The 17,238-nt window shown below is 36.4% G+C and overlaps 1 protein-coding gene across 4 annotated transcripts in view; it reads left to right on the forward strand.

Moving 5' to 3' along the window:
• SRBD1 (S1 RNA binding domain 1) overlaps positions 1 to 17,238 on the forward strand; it is a 128,105-nt gene that overhangs the window by 8,709 nt on the left and 102,158 nt on the right. For 3 of the 4 annotated variants that reach the window (XM_080408288.1, XM_080408289.1, XM_080408287.1), the window contains exons 6-12: positions 716 to 1,075; positions 2,573 to 2,739; positions 4,077 to 4,194; positions 4,334 to 4,472; positions 7,290 to 7,386; positions 8,786 to 8,921; positions 13,042 to 13,145. In XM_080408288.1, the coding sequence (XP_080264414.1) occupies positions 716 to 1,075; positions 2,573 to 2,739; positions 4,077 to 4,194; positions 4,334 to 4,472; positions 7,290 to 7,386; positions 8,786 to 8,921; positions 13,042 to 13,145 (1,121 nt within the window). The remainder of the gene's footprint in view (positions 1 to 715; positions 1,076 to 2,572; positions 2,740 to 4,076; positions 4,195 to 4,333; positions 4,473 to 7,289; positions 7,387 to 8,785; positions 8,922 to 13,041; positions 13,146 to 17,238) is intronic. The other variant, XM_080408290.1, reaches the window with a different exon arrangement.

A 17,238-nucleotide genomic window follows, 5' to 3' on the forward strand; every position in this document is an offset into this window, starting at 1 on the left:
AATACATCTGTTCTTCTTTGTATAATGAAAACTAAACACTAATATCTCTGGTTTCTATGTTGTACCTTTGATGTCTTCTACCTTTTCACCAGCTGGGAACCACAACAAAAAGAAGGCCTGCACTTATGTTTCCTTGCATGGCTGTTTGACTCAGTAAGGATTGTAGTTTTATTATGATGGATATAAGATGCACTTCTGTCAGGCACACTTCTGTCAAAGATGGTCAGGTCATGACAGAAGCCAGTCCTTCTGGCTTCTGAAGATGATGTTCTCTGGTGAAATTCAGGAAAGATGGTGTGGCTTGTCCAAGATTAAACTAGATCTTGGCAGACCAAATCTCAGTTCCAGTTCCCGTGCTGCACCTAACACCTGATTAGAAGAGTGCTTTCCTGCTCTGCTGTTCTCCGATTTGTTGAGATGGGTGGAGGCAAGGGCTGTAGGTCAGTCTCTTCTGAAGGAGAGCCCAAATAAAGTCTTTCCAGGGTAATTTTATTTGCTCTTTTAAATAGCAGTTCTGCTGCGTATGTTTGTGTCTTTTCTTCCATGCAAAATACACTTCACATTACTCAATGTCTGGCTTGGCATTTTGCTGCCAGACAGAGATGTCACTTGGGAAAATGATGTCTGGTATCAAGTCTTCCTAGGTGTTAATTGAAATGTTGAACCAGTTTGTAACAGTCAACACTTAATACTCTTTCAATGCCTTTTTTGGCAGGATGTATCTTTGCCTGTTGCTCCTGCAGAAGATAATAGAATACAACTTCTAAAACCGAAGGAAGAAGATGTAGGCACTAAACCAGAAACTTTACATCAAAAGCCAGTAGTGCCTAAAAAAACGCAAATAAATTCGTTCCAAGGGAAGAATGTAAAGAGTTTAGAAAGTGATGAAAAACCCTCAACAAGTGTTCCTATAGTGGGAAATCAAGTGAAACACGAGAAATCTGAGGATTTGGCATTTGATGAACCACCTTTTAAAAAGATTAAGTCAACTACATGTCCTGAAGGAAGGCCAGTTAAAAATCTAGGAGGCAACAAAGTAAAAGAAGAATTTGAAATGAACTGGGATATTGTACAGGTATGAGACCTTTTCCTTTTCTTGAGGTATCAACAAAACAATTTCCTGTATAATTAGCACTTAGAATCTTAACATACAATTTCAGTCCTCTTGGCATCAGTTGGAGTGTCAAAGACATTGTCTTGTTAGTAGTCATTTAAACTCTGCTTAAATTGTCATAATACATGCATAAGTATTATTATTGGTTAGTAACTGTTAAAACTTAAAATTTGAACATTATTCTAATATCTGTGATTTTGATAGTCCTTAGTATATAAATCTTGCATGTAACAGTTTACACACTTCTCCTCTACCAGCACACGTGGTTTTTCCGTGGATAGGCTCAACTGAAACTTCTGCAGGAAGGGATGCTGAAAGATTTGGGATGCCTGTGCACAGTTTCAGAATTTAAGAGATAGTTAGTGTGGATCATTTCATTGTAGAGGCTCATTTGAGAGTGTATATCAATTTACAGTTTTATCAAGGAGGAGATTGCTTATTGAATAACAATGACATCAAGGGAAGTATCATCTTTGTTGTTGTAGGATGTTAACTTTGAAGCTGTTCCAGTGAAGAAGACAGTTTTGGGATAGCTCCTGTTCTGGAGACTAGGTGTGATTGTGGAAGACTAGTATGAGCAGAATGAGAATAGATTGGACACATTCTAGTCATTATCCTTAGTACTGCCTGGTACTTATATTGAAAGGTGTAATATTTTGGTTTTGAGTCTTCAAAAATATTCCTGGAAATGGGGATGGAGAATTCGATCTTTATATGTTGCTGCTGTAAAAGCAGTGAATATGATTGTGCAGGAGTTGTTATATTTTTAGGCTTCAGAATAAAACTTTTGAAAGGCTTTTATATCAGCCATCTATGCAAGTAACTGTAGCAACGTACAAACAAACAGTGATAGTTGCAGTGTTACTAAGCTATGGTACTTGTAGTTTGTTCTCCATTCCATATTGATACACTATAACTAAAGCCCAATTTGTACAAAATCATGTTTAACTTTGTGAGGCTTGGTTCATCTTGAAACCTTTAGTAGTATCATGCTAGTTTCCAAATACTGGTTGAGTTGGATTTGGATCACCTCTGGATTTGTGTTTTTTGGTTTTGTTTAACCATGAGATATGTCACTGTTTGTTTAAAAAAAAAAAAAAAAAAAAAAGCTCCAATTTTTCTGAGTTGCTGTGTATTTTGTTTCTTTCTGGTATATTTTTTATTGTTTTTTCTGTTCCCAAGAGGCACTTCTTTCTGCATTGTTTTTCTGTAGTTTCAAGTTTCTGGAAACATTGGTTGCTATATGTCTTTCTGAAGTACTGAGTGTGGTGGCTGGATGCATGGGAAGCCTGGCATCATGTTTTAGGGAGGACAGTAGTCCCTGTTGGCTAGCATAATATTCTAGGAGTGGTTTCGAATGTTGAATGAGGGGCTGTTTAAAGCAATCTATCATGTTTCTTAAATGTCTTAAATGGTGGGTTTTATTGCTTTAGTTTTGTTGTTTGTTTCTTTTGACAGGTCTTGTCAGAAATAACAAATGTTGAACCATGGGTATGTGCAAACTTAATTCGCCTTTTTCAAGAAGAAAATACTATTCCTTTTATTGCTCGGTATCGGAAGGAGCTCATCAATAATCTGGAGGCCGATGCCTTGCGAGAAGTGCAGCAAACACTGGAAGAGCTGCGGTAAGTAAGTTAATACAGGGAGGTGTCTGGGGAGATAAGTAACAACTGGCTGCTGCTTTTGTGTCACTTATTTTGGTACTTTGTACACACTACAATTATAAAGGAACTTCAAAAGAAAAAAAGTTTAAAACTGAGGTAATTGTCATAGAAACATTTAGGTTGGAAGGGACCTTAGAGGTCATAGAGTCCAAACGTTCATCTAGCACTGCCGAGTCTACCACTAAACCATGTCCCTAAGCACCACATCTACACATCTTTTAAATACTTCTAGGAATGGTGACTTACCCGCATCCCTGGGCAGCCTGTTCCAATGCTTTAAGTGAAGAAATCTTTCCTAATATCCAATCTAAACCTCCTCTGGTGCAGCTTGAGGCCATTTCCATATTGACCCTTCTATTCCTTTCAGAAGGGAGTCTTCTGTGACAATGACCCATCTTTTAGTTTACTAAAACTGCAGAGAAACTAACTCTTACCAAAAGAGTAGTTTATAGGTTCTGGAGGTACATAGCCTGGTTAAATGTAAGATGTACCCTTAGAAAAAAGATCACTAAGAATCCCTTGCTTCTTACTTGGAGAGCAGCAAAGTCTCTAGTAAAGAGCACTACTTGAGGCTGTAATGTACCAGGAGGGCAGGCTAAACTATCCCAGGCCACTGCAGCAAAGAAATGATCAGTAAAGCCTACTGCAGCAGTAGATGAGACTGCTCTCATTCCTCTGCTCTTTTGGACGGCTGTGTTCTTGAGATGGCAAGGGAGCAGACTTGCCAGCTGTTCTGTCAACAAGGTGTCTTCCTCCTTGTACTCCCCACTATACCCTAGCAAGAGATTCTTTCCAAAGAGGGGAAGTGGCCTGAGAGAGTTCTTGTCTGAACAAGGAATTTAAATCATAACAAAACACCTCTGCTGCTTGCATTGCCCAGGTATCATATTGTAGGTTTAAGAGTTTAAAATCTAGTACTCTAGACCTGGTGCTGCAGAACTATCTTGATAAGAATTACAGCTGTAAGTGCTCATAAGCATGGATTTAATTTAAGGGCTTTTTATTTGGCTTCCAGGTCAAATGTAAAAATGTATATAGCAGTAATGAGTATCAGTATTTGATGATTTTTGTTGAAGCTACCACAGGATATTTTGATGCAGTTTTGAACTAATGGGAGAAAGAGAGTAATGGTTAGAAACTCTTTTGGATTATCAGACTTGGTTTGCTGGGGATTAGCAGGAGATACAATCTTCAGGTGTTTCAGAGAGCTTCAGCAGTCTAATAAACAAGTTCAAAATCAATAGCCTTTTTAATCTACTGTGAAATGTGACTGTTAATACCAATCTCTTGCATTTTAGTACTGTTGCGAAGAAGACACATACAATGATACAGAAGCTGAAGAAAGAAGGGAAGTTATCCGGATGCCTTTTAACAGCACTATTAAATTGCAGAACTTTGGAAGAATTAGATCATGTGGTCAGTTCATTAGTCTTTTTCAGCTCATCCTTAGCTTAAACATAATCTTGAGTAACTAAATGGTGCATAATGGAAAGTACATAGCATGACTGAAGTACTTCCTTGCCTTTTAATAACGGTGTTTTTTGTTTGTTTTAAGTCTGCACCTTATAAAACTGGGAGTAAAGGCACCAAAGCCCAGAGGGCCAAGCAGCTGGGATTAGAACCTGCTGCTCTCTCCCTCTTGCAGAATCCAATGGAACTCAATCTCTTTTCTTACATTAGACCCAATACCAAAGGTAAGTGCTTTGCTTCTATGAGCAGTAATGTCCTAAATGTCTGAAAATATTTTGAAAGGGGAATTACTCTTATTTGTTCTGATGTTGCTGAAAGTTATGCAACTGTTTTAAATTCAGCAGTTCTTTTAGCAACATGTGTTAAGAGTTTACATTTAATGCCATGGTTCTCCAACCTTTCCTGTCTTTTTGTATTGTAAATAGTAATAATTCTGGTATACAAGGGACAGAAATCTGGAGTCATTATAGTTGACATCTGGATTTGCTGGTAAGAGAGAGGGAACTGCTCAGCGCACTTGAGACCTCTCCATGGTTCTACTCTTCCTTAAACTGTTTATTGAAGATTCAGTGCTGGTTTTTGATAATGAGGCTTATTATGCTCATACTCTGTACTCAAGTATATGTCACCCATCAAAGCATATCTTGCTAAAACCTGACCTTGGCGATTGGCTGAGTTTTTCTTGCTGAATGACAGTAGAGATTGGAGATGTAATCTCTGAAACTTTAACAATATGATTGTCACATAGAGACTACAGAACTGTGTTTCTTAGCGAGTGCAGTTATGGGTGAATCTGTAGGGGGCAACCTCTGACAATAAAATATGAAGATTGCCGCAACCTTCTGTATGATGTTAAAATAGAGGCATACTTTTATTCTTCCCTGCCCCAACATTTACTTTTTGAATTCTAACATAAAGGTATCAAACCTCCTTAGTGAGGCTCACTCTTACTCTTCCCACTTCAGTTGTTCTTTTATTTCATTTAAATATTGTTTATAAATTGATCCTAACTTGGCATTGATAATCAGTTACAAACTATTCTGATTGTTTAATTACTGTGTGTTAGCATATGCCGTTACTTCATACAGGAGTATATTGCAACCACATATCTGACTATTCTGGCAGAGTCTAAAGAGCCAAAAGAAAATCTTCACAGTGAAAGTTCAAATAAACTATTTTGGGTGCATTCAGAAGGAAGTGCTGCTTGTTGCAGCATAAACATAGGTTTTGAAAATCAGTACACCTATTTTCAATTTTGTGCTAAAAATAATGTTGCTTAAGTTTATATAATGGTTTGTATTTGAAAGGCTCATCAGAAATTATGAACTGGGTCACTTTTATCAACTTGAGACCCCGTTTGACAACCTATATACAGCCTGAGATCAGAGTGAATTTTTTTTAGAGGGATGAGGCATTTTCTGTGCAGAATGTTTTCATGAAATCTTAATATTCAGTTCTTCTAAATTTTCAATGTTTTTAAACTTATACTAAAAATGAACTGAAATAAAACCAGGAGTTCATGTTTCAAAGTTAAGGAAGCAGGCAAAGAAAACTTTGTTCTTCCTTTTGAAGGTATGCATGGTCAAATAATTCTCGAATTAAACAAGCATATGGTGTTTTTGTAATGGACACAGTAAAATGTCCATGTGAGTGATGCTTATTGAATGGGAACTGTTGGATTATTTCTTTAATCCTGACTGGTTTTGGCCTATTTTGTCTCATTGAAATTCTCTGCTAGAATTAAAACAGTGTTGCCATGTACACTTCTGGTACTTGAGTGTCCTAATTCATATTCAGCATAACACATGTCTTGTAAGTCCCTTAGCTTTGTATTCTGGCATGAATATTACTTTTACCATAAGAAACAAACTCATAGGTGTAAGGATCCAAATTCCATTTCTGATCAATTCAGGCATGTAATAACACTTCTTTTATCGTCACATTGTTTTTCTTTCTGGCAGGAAAGTTTAGCTTCCCCTTCTTAAAAATGGGCTAAGTTGTTATTTTTTTTTATATGATGTGTAACTCTATAGCCCAACCAGAAGCAGGATTCTGGATTCATTACAAGTATTATAATTATTAGGGCTATGCATTTCTTTTAAAATGGTGTTAATAAAGCTCTTTTGAGATGGTAGTTCATCAGACAACGGAGTGAAAAATAATCTGTATTGAAGGACACAGTTAATGCTGCATCTGCCAACTCTAGGATTCTTGCTTTGTGCTCTGAAACATTTGTTACTGACCATTGCTAGAAACAGGGTTAGATATATTGATGTAAAATACATGATGTCAGTTTAATTTCATTACCATGATTCTGGTCCAGTTCAACCACTGTTCTAAGGAGAATGCTGTGCCATTTCTTCCAGTCTTTTGAAGTGAGGATGGTTCTGTGTGTTGTAAAGCTGGATGATTCTGTTACCAGATGTCTAGAATACTTTGTCTATGGAGACATTTTATAATTTCATTGTTTGAACAGTGTTTTGTGGGAGAGAATGAAGGTACTGTGATCTCAGAAGTGTCACTGTGCAAACTCCTGATACAAACCAGTGGAAATACAAAACCTGTTACACAGAGAAAAGAGGATTGCCTGCAAAGATTTTAGGCAGTTTCCATATCGGTAGCAAAATGTGTAGACTTCTGCTGCAATTACTCATTTTATTACAACCTCAAAAAATTATATTTGAATAGTCAGTTTCACAACTGTAAATAGTTTGTTTGCATCCTAAATGTCAGGATCTGTTAGCATCAAAGTAAAAAAAAAATATATGTTTCTCTTATTTTAATGTAATTTTGACTTACAATACTGCATTGGTCACTTTAGGCTCATTAAAAATATAATTGTTTCAGGTGTTTTAGAAAGGAAACTTAGTTAATAAAATTAGAATGATTTAGAGTTCTTCACTGAAACTTCTACAAATCAGTTGGATATCTTGCATCAGTTTTCTTTCAGCTTGTATATCTTCTCTTAGTGCATGTGCAGGTGTGTAAAGTAACTTTTCATGCTAGTTTTTTTACGATTATTAACTGTTTTTTCTTCTAAGGACTTTCAACTATCCAGGAAGTAGAGGCCGGAGTACAGCATATTTTAGCTGACATGTTTGCTAAAGATAAAGTTACACTGGATTTTATCAGGCAATTGTAAGTTTGACTCTTACTGCCTAAACTTTCCTGGTTGCATGGTAAGATTCAGTCTCCCAGTGTGCAGATAAATAACTGCCTTTTTTTTTTTTTTTTTTTTTTTCCTTAGTGATATGAAAATAGTGTTACTGTGAAATTGATTTAGGTCCATTCCTTCACTTGTGTTGGAGGTACACTCATTAGTCTTTCTGCCTTTCTGGTTATCAGTGGAGGAGAGATCTGCTGTGACCATGGCATGACACTGACTCCCAAAGACTGAAAAATTCGCTGGGGCTCTGCTCCATATAGACTTGATCGCCCTTGCAGTTAGTGACCTGTAAGAGAAAGCTTTCTTTCCTTGCACTTCCTTCAAGCTATAAGTTTTCAGAGGTGCATCTGCTTAAGCTATTGCTCCAATATTTATGACTTGACACCAGTCGAATTCATTAGCGTGCAGTAATGGTTAATTTTAGCATTGGTAGTCAATAAGGCAAACAAACATGACTTTTTAAAGGAGGAGTTACTGATCCTTTGTATTAGCTGAATCTAAGTTTTCTTATATTACATGACTTCCAGGTTATCATGTCTGGGGGCTTGGTGTGACAGGGTGATAGTTGCTTGTTAGTTTGGGTTTTTTTTTCCTCTGCTGTGTACCATCTGTGACAGAGAACAGGGTTATCAAAGAACAGGTGCTGCCTTAGGAGCATGCAGTGTTGGTTTGAATCTTCTCAGTTCTGTTTCATTGACCCTCGTTTGCTGTTTATCATGAGTAATGGCTAACTTCATCAAAAGGCTAGAGCACAGTGGTGTGATAATTTCAATGGAGGGGTAGTTTTGTAAAGGATGTACTATCACGTTCATTCCTTTGACCACTAGAAGGTCCTTAATTGGATACACAGTGCTAAGGTATGTTGTATGTATAATAATCATGAGGAGCGTTCAGGAAGCTTTCTGTTTGGGAACCCTGTGACTCCTAAAAATAATGAAAACTTTTATGGGTGTTAAGTGTGCAAAGCAAGAAATTAATTCTGAGGCTGGGTAGATTCAAGAGAGATGTTGTATTTGTTGAAAATGGATAACTACTATAACTTTTTTGCAACTTCCCAATATTTTTGTGTGAAGTTGAACCAATAACTGACCAAGCAAGTGCAGATGCTGGCTTTTGAATATCCATTCCCTTCAGGAGAAGGGCCATCTGCAGCTTTTACTGAGGTCTGATTGAATTTCTTCTCTTGGTATGTTCCAATCAATATATGTTATGTCAGTCTCAGCATTAAGATATGTAATACAGTTTTGCAGGTAATTAGTGTAAGTTGTAACTGAGCAGACTCCAAACTTCATTTTTATTTAATAAAAGCACTAATGACTTGGTAGAAGTTTTATGCTAAAATACTTATTAACATTTGTTTCTTTTATCCAGATGTCAGCAAAGGTACATTTGTATCCAGTCAGCCTTGGCAAAAATGTCATCCAAAAGTGGAAATGAAAAAGATATTGATAAATTCCAACTGTACCATGAATTTTCTTGTAATATAAAGAACATTCAGCATCATCAGGTACAGCTACAAATTTGTATTTTTTTTCTTAGGATTTTAAATATAGCTTTTGGATTTTGTTGCTTAAAACTGATTCTAAAGATACTTGATTTTGCTTTTCAGTTAAAGGTAATAGAGGCTTTCAAATTCTTGAAAAGCAGGACTAAACTGTTAATCTCCATATTAAGAAACTGAGCAAAGGACTGCTTATTTTGTATGTCCATTGTCTATTTAATTCTCATTAAACAAATATATATAATGATTTATGTATCTGAGATTTCAATACTGGTGTGATTTATTTTCAGCATGTGTCACGTCTTCCCTTCCTGCCTCTAGTGACAAGTGCATAGCAAGTGTTACTGGGAGGGGGATAAAGGCTAAGTGATAATTTATGGTCTCTAGAGGTGAGACTGGGATAGTGGTTGCATACTAGTGGAAGCTATTTGGTTGGAGTGTATTTGAAGCAAACTTGGATAAACTTATTGTTTGTTTCTTTTGGATATTTGCTGCAGCACTGAGAGTGCACTGAGCCATTTGGCACCAAACCTGTCAGGTGAAACTGGTGAGAAGTATCAGGGAAGGATCCAGAAAAATGAAATTGAAGGTGACCTACAAAAGCAGCTCAGGGGAACATCCCAAAGGGGGTTGTCTTGCAAGTAATTAATATTACCTGCTGTGAAGTGTCTTTGGTTATCCTAAGCCCTAAGCCTAGACCTCTATGGCATTTTTGTCTCCCCTCTGTGTTTTGATGATTAAATAAGGAAAGAAAGTTTTCTTTACCTGGTATTTCTTTCTTAAGCTTAAACCCTAGTATTGTACTTCCAAAAGTCTTTCTCATAACCTCTAATTTCCCTTATTACCTGACCTTACTAGCCCACTGATGCAATTTACCATTTTTTTCTCTCTTGTTTTCTTGGGTTATAACCACCCTTTTTAATACCTAAAAGTCTTTAGTTTCTCCTTCACCTAAGACTTTGGAGAAATACTTTTCTGCATTCAAAAATCTGGTTAAAAATGTGTTCTTGAACGTGTTTTGGGAGAGGTGTGGGTGTCTTCAAGTGAAGAAATTCTATGGTTTGGCTCAGGATTTTTAGAAGCAGCTTATACCTAAAAAAGATACAGGGAAGCCTGAAGCTCAGAGGTATTTATAACATTTACTAATCCCTCAGGACTGCAGGTTAAATAGCTGTGTTTGAAGAACACTTGCAGAATTCACTGTTTTGAACACCTTCTCTACTCCTTGTGTGACTGTACACAGACAAGTGTTCTCAATGTGTTTAGCTAGAGGAAGAAGTAGAGATCAGCTTTAAATAATCTCTGCAGAGTTGCGAATAAAGGATTCCCTAAAATTCTGCACTGAAAGGGGTCATTGTCTGACTATGGAAGTGCTAGTATTCTTAAAGGTCTGTGTAAAACCCTAACTCTGGTCTAGATTACATGTAGGTGAAGGGGACGGGCAGTAGACTACCCTGTTACCTATAAGACAATAAACTGTATCTTTATGACCAAAACATTTGTAGCTATGAGCATATCTTGCAGCCTGTGTTACAATGAGTTAAAATGGTGTGCACTAAGCTGCAGCTTGGTTCTGCAGCTGGCGTTGCACATGCTGTAGTTCTGGGGTTTACTTTCTGTGCCATTGTTACTTTGGGTGTTTAGACATGCCATGAAATAATCGGGACTGGCGTGGAGTCAGGTTGTATGACTGAAAAAGTTAAAATACTGAACCTGAAATGAGAAAAAACCCTTGTTTAAAAAGCCTGACTCCAGATTTTGACATGCTCAGATACCTGTGGGTGTTTCCAGCTGGAACATTTTGCTGTTGGGAGGTTCAGACACAGTTCCTTCCTTTTGGCAACAAGGAGAACCTGACTGGACTCTCTTAGGATGTAGTTGGGTAGCTATACCAGCACTGTTGTAATCAAGGGAAAAAGTCTTTCAAGAGTTTATTGAATTTTTGACTAATTGTAAATGGTTCCGTGTTTGTGTACTCCTTGGGGTTGCTTTTCTCTATTTGGAGATGACTAAACTGGTGGGAGGAAAAGAATCCATGAATAAAGTATAATGTTTGAGGCAAGTGCTCTATTTTGAATCTCATACTTAAAAAGGAACTGGAAATTAAAGTCCTTGGCAAAATATATGAAACTTACTCTGTGAGTCTGTCTGCAACATAGAAGAGGGTTGTGCAAAATGAAGAATGTTGTATTTGTCTGATAAACAGACTAAGGTTTGATGAATCTTGTGACTAGATCAATTATTCTTGCTTTTTCTGAAAAATGTATGTTGTTTTTATTAATGCTTCCCCTGGATCTGTTCCAGTTGTACATAGAAACAGTTGAGTGTTTTTTCCAGAACTGAAAGATTTCTTTCTCTAGAACAGCCAGATTTTAACCTGTCACTTTAAAATACCCAAACAAACAAAAAAAACCCCAAAATACAAAAACCAACCAACAAAAAAAATTACCTTTATTATTTTAGAGGGAGAAATGGACTAATTACTTTCTTAATTCAGCATTTCTTGGATGATAATTCTTCTCTGAATGCACGTCACTCAGAATAGGCAGATTGTTTAAGAATAAAAATGTAAATAATATTAGCGACTGCAGTACAGCTGGTTTAAGTTCAGGTGACTGACACATACTGCAGACAAGAGTGCCAGGAAACAAAACATGATGCAAATATTGACCCCGCTAACAGCATGCTGAATGATGACATTATAATTATATCAGATACGTTCTCTGTCGTGAGCATAATCTTGATTTCATTTTAGCTTGACATTTTAACTTTCTCTCTTTTTTTAAAAAATAATATCAGAATAAATGTGAAAGCACTTGATTTGTTAAAATGTGTCTTTCTAATCTCTACATGAAAACATTTGCTTTGGCAGTCAAGGTACCAGATACTATAATATTTCAAATGCAATCTTTATTATTAGCTTTGTTGTTCAATGATATGTCAGGCCTGGTATGTCACAGGAGCAGTAAGGCTGAGGAATATAAATTGGTACTATGTCCTGGAGTCATTTTAAACCATTGTATTTAACATATGTGACATGTCTGAGTTAGCTAGTGATTGAATTAAAGTTCATGATTGACACAGAATGCTCTGTTGTGACAGTGCTCAGGGCCTGCTACATACAGCAACATGTGTAGTCATACAGGAATGTCAACTTCTAGCAGGTTTTTTTTGGTTTGTTTGTTTTTTCTACTTCAAAGTATTTTGGAGGGGAAAATGAAATCTGAAAATGTGGCTTTTATCTGTAGCTGCTTCTAACTGTTACTCTGTTTCTAAAATCCATTGGCCAGTGAGTTTTCTCTAATCTTCTAAGGCCTGCTTCAGGTGAACATTCAACGTCTTCATAATGAGATTAGACTAGTAGATACCCACCGGTATCATCCAGAATCCACCACTTGCACTGTGATTCTGGTTGTGAATATAGAGCCACAGACTTCCATTTAAAATCGAAGTCTGTACGCAGATAGCATGTGTGCAACCAGATTTAGCTTTAGATCGTGAATATGCAGTTGTGTACACAAGACTTTGCCAGAAATATGTGCATATGTTTTAAGGCTGGATTGTTAATATTAATGTAAAGAGTGTATACAATATTTTCAGCTATTTATGAGTTAGGCATGAATAACCCTAAATTCATTCTCTTTCAAACTAACTGATTACCTTTTTGTCACAAGTTCTGACTCCTAATTAATTTTAAATATGGCTTGATCTCGGGAAGAAAAATGAAGCCTAAAGCATAGGACTAATTTTTTCCCTTTCTGATCTCTGATTCTGATTGGAATCACTTTTCAGTTCATTTCTTGAGTTTGAATTTGGGTTATTAAACAAGATTATTCCATCAAATAATTTTATGCTGACTTGTATTATAAGTGTGTTTAAAATAAACTGGATCTTCAGATTGCAGACTCCAGGAAAAAATGTATGATTTGTTATGCCATGGCACGATTTAATCTGTGTTTAAATTGTGGATTTTATCTGTATGTGCTAGTACTTTGTGAACTGATTTACTGTACCACCATCATGATTTTCTACAGAATGTCAAGCAAGTGCGTACACAAATGTTGATAAGTTTATCTTTTGGATATTCTGTGTGTCATCTGTCTCTGCCATTTATGTTTGCACTCAGATTCTGGCCATTAACCGAGGGGAAAATCTGAAGATCCTGACAGTGAAGGTCAACATTCCTGACGGGGTGAAGAATGAATTCTGTTGGTGGTGTGTCAATGAAAGGTCTGCATGGATACATATTCTTGCAGAAATATCTTTTTTTTTTCTATAGACAGCTGCATACCAAAATGTACCTCACATGTCTTGTTACATTAAGAGAACAATTTAAATGAATACTTATTAGATTAAATGGAATTAGCAAGTGGATAATTCTTATTTTGTATTTCCAATTGTTGTAGCATTATGCTAAAAAGGTTGTGCCTTTGGCTGTATTTGGGGAGTTCTGGCATCATTTGTAAACCAATCAATTTTTTTTTTTAAATATGATGGCTGATGAAGTATGAATGCATTTTCAAATTGCAATATGCATCACATCCAGTAGTCTTTACTGAAAGGAATTTGTAGAATCCAATAGAATATACTTCGAACTCCTAAAAATAACTTCACATGCCTGATTACAACAATTAAAGAGGACTACCTCAGATTTTAGATCAGTGCAGTACGTAAACTTTGGGTTTCACAAATGCAAGGAACTGCGTGTTTTAAAAAGTATTGGGTTTAATAGACAAATTTAAATGTAGCTGTCTTCAATCTGTGATAGTGTATCTTGACTCTTGGATTTTGATCTCTGAGTAAGTTAGTTATAAAACTGGGCTCTAAATTTTGGGTGATTCTTTTATTTCTTACTGATTGGCTCTTACAAGTTGCTTTCTTTAAGCCTGTAGTGAGATGTTCAGTGTTGCATAATTTTGAGGGTTTTTTTGCAAAGGTTTAGGTTAAATATATGTTTTGTGCAATATCTCTGTCAGTCTTTCTTGGAAACTGTATCTTGATGTCCTGTGTTGGAGAATACTGTGATTCAAACTGTGCTTCTTCCTTGTATGTATTAAAGATAGGCTTGTCTTTCTCAGTAGTTTGAGACATGGTGCATTGTGCTGAGATGTCTTAGAAACTCCTACCTTTGCATTAAAATTGAATAACCAAAAGGAGGAAAAAAGATAGGAAAAGATGCACTTTTCTTAGTGTACAAAGTTGTATACTGTGATACTGCTTTAACGTGTATTTTTCTTTGACATCAAGTCCGAGAAAGGGATCTGGTAAAAATGTTCCTTTTCACTGTAGAAATCTAATAGTTCTGCTTCCAACATGGAAGCCTCTGAAAGAATTAAAATACTTGCTTGGCCAGATAACATAACATAATATGATCTAGGACTAATAGTAACTTTTTTTTTTTTTTTTGGGGGGGGGAAGTATCAGGATTCATAAACACACCTAAGTTTCATTCTATTTTTAATACCTGCAATGGAATTTCTGTCCTCCCTGCAAGATGTATATTCTGTAGGCAGAACATATCTGTCAGTCTTGCTTTTACTGCATCTATGACAGAACTTGGAAGCACTGTGAGCCACAGATAATGGAACAGCTTGTCACTGCTACACAAATGAAAGTGGGATGTAAATTGAGATATTTTTGGTTGATTACACTTTTCTGAGTCATCCTGAGTTGATAAGAATATTGACCTTGGAAATGGAACTACTTATTAATGCTTAGCATTCATGAAGCTATATGTGATTATGGCTTTTTACTGTTTAAGGACAACTTCTGCACCATCAGAAAACTTCCAAAGGAATTATTTTAGTGGATATTTGTGCATTGACATCTAGAACAGATTCTGATCTTCCTCATTAGGTTGACAACGGTGTGACCAAACTGATAAATAGTAAATGTGCATTCTGCCCTGCAAGCTTGAAAATCACTGTCCAAGGGTGGGAGTTGCATTATTTTCACTGCATTGATTTACTGGTGAGAGCAGAAGGTTAAGAACTTTTGTTTGAGGCAAGGATTGCAAAGGTATTAACTAATCTGCTAAAGGTCACACCTAAAATCAGTTGCAGAACCAGAAATGCCACCTTGCTACGGAGTTTGCCCAGTATTCTAGCAACAAAACAATATCATCTACTGCCTACTGAATTAGTAGCAAATATGCTGACCTTTGTGTTCTGTGGCAAATCTTTTAGCTTTAAAAGTGTCTGAGAAGCAAAGTGGATTTGGAAGACTAGAGTTCTTCATTTTTGCATTGAGCTCTATATAGATGCTCTCTAAGTTTACTGTATTTTCTTTGCAAGTTCAGAATATCTATTATCCTGTAGAAGCATCCATATTTTCTTTAAATTTGGTTTTGTGCTGAGAACTAAGGAAAACCCTTCTGCCTCACCCTGTGTATTGTATTTTCCCCCAGAACATGGCATCTGTGTGGTTTGACAGTGAACCTAGCTCCATTAACCCTAGAGCTGCACTCGTCCCAAAAACTTGGTTGTGAAGTGGGACACAGGAAAAGAATCAATGAGAAACAACCGGAGAGGGGCTGCTTAGCTGGCTTTAAGTGTAAAGACAACATAGAGTTGCTCCTTGGGAAGGGGCAAGAGTTTGTTCCAAAGTGGAATTGCAGCCTTGAAAATTAAGTTTGGTGTTTGATAATTTTTTTTCTCATTTTTCCTGACAAAATACTCTGATTCTGTATAAAGGCCATGGTACAGGCCTTAAAGGCATGCTTTATCTGTGGTCACCAATTTGGTACGTTTCATATAATGTCTTGAAGGAAAACAAAGCCTAGCTGTGCTTTTCCTGGAATAGTTGTTAATTACTACTAGTGGTTCTTAATGTGGTCTATGTTAATTATGTTGATGTATAGTTTCACCCTCCGAGGTGTATCATTAGTGTAAGCCACGTATGCTTATGGTATGGTCCTGGTTGTGAGCATGCACACGTGGAGAGCTGAAGAGTAGAGTAAGATGATAATATTTATACAGGGCTTTTCTAAATAGGGCTTTATTTAAAGGGCTTCAAAAGTCAGCTCTTGATTAAATAATCAAGAAAAATCTGTTCTTAGAGGGAAGTTTAACTAGGCAGCAATGATCTTTAAAAATATACACACATGCTTTTGCTTTGTTTTTTGCAGCGAAGTGGATTTTTCTCTTTTCTCATGAAATACTGGAATGATTAAAATGCAGTATTTTCTATGATTGAACTTATTGTTTGGATATTTTTGCATTTGTTGCAATTTCTAATAGAATGTTGTCTAAATAATTTTTACTTATATAGGCAGGTAATAAAAACATCTGCTGTGATAACCTATTTACAGGGGAAAGGTTTGCGAACTAGCTTGAATGGATAAAGAGAGGGAGAAACAGCTGCCAGGTTTCCAAATTCATTCATATTTATGCTGAGGATACTCTCTGGGGGAGTGTAGTCATACTTGCCACCTGTAAAAACTTCATGTTTATAGAACTGGATGGCAATAAGAGGCTTTAAAGCCTTTACCAGTTTTATATAGGTATGGAAAGAGTCTCTAGTTACAAATAAGTATAATAGAACTATTTGCAAAACCTGTTAGCAAAGTGATGAGGTCATGTGGCTAAGGACTCACAACTCTGAATGTTGTAAAACTAAATGGTAAGCTTAATTCTGCTTCCATGTCTGTATTAATGCAATGTTGACTCGATCACACATTTCTCAACTATTATATGCACAGACACTTAGAAAAGCTGTTTCAGGAAATTGTAGATCCCCTTAAACAACTGAAAAGCTGTCTGGGTACAAGCAATTTAGGATTCCCAGTATTTGAGTGAGTGCAAGTAAACAAAGTCAAAAGTAAAATTCAGTCCTATTTTTGGCCTAGGCTTGCACCTGGACACATTATCAAGTGGCATAATTCTATCATGTTGCATTAAAAAAAAAAACCCAAACAACCAAGCAACCACAAAAACTTAAAAAACTTACTAAAAAATATGTATGTATCTCACTTTGCAGTTAGGGAGTCAGGCATGTAAAAAAATACACTAACAAGAACCTGAATGTTATCAATATTTTTAAAAGAAATAAAAAACAGGTGGACTGTAACAGAAAATGTTCACTGTCTTTACTTCTGTTTGAGTATGATACAGTTGGCTGTGTTTGCTCTGTCTTTCTCCTTTCTCATTGGGTGGACAATCTCAGTGAGTCAGTTGTGCTTGTTCAAGTACATCACACACACACCCAAGTAATGTTGCCCAAACCGAAAATCAATGGAATAAATATCTGGGATCTCTGTTCTGGGGAGCTTTGAGACTGAGGTGTATTTTAGGACAAAATTTAAAGTAATCGTCATTACAGCTAT

This window comes from Falco punctatus (genome assembly GCF_963210335.1).
Source record: "Falco punctatus genome assembly, chromosome: 12".
NCBI lineage: Eukaryota > Metazoa > Chordata > Aves > Falconiformes > Falconidae > Falco > Falco punctatus.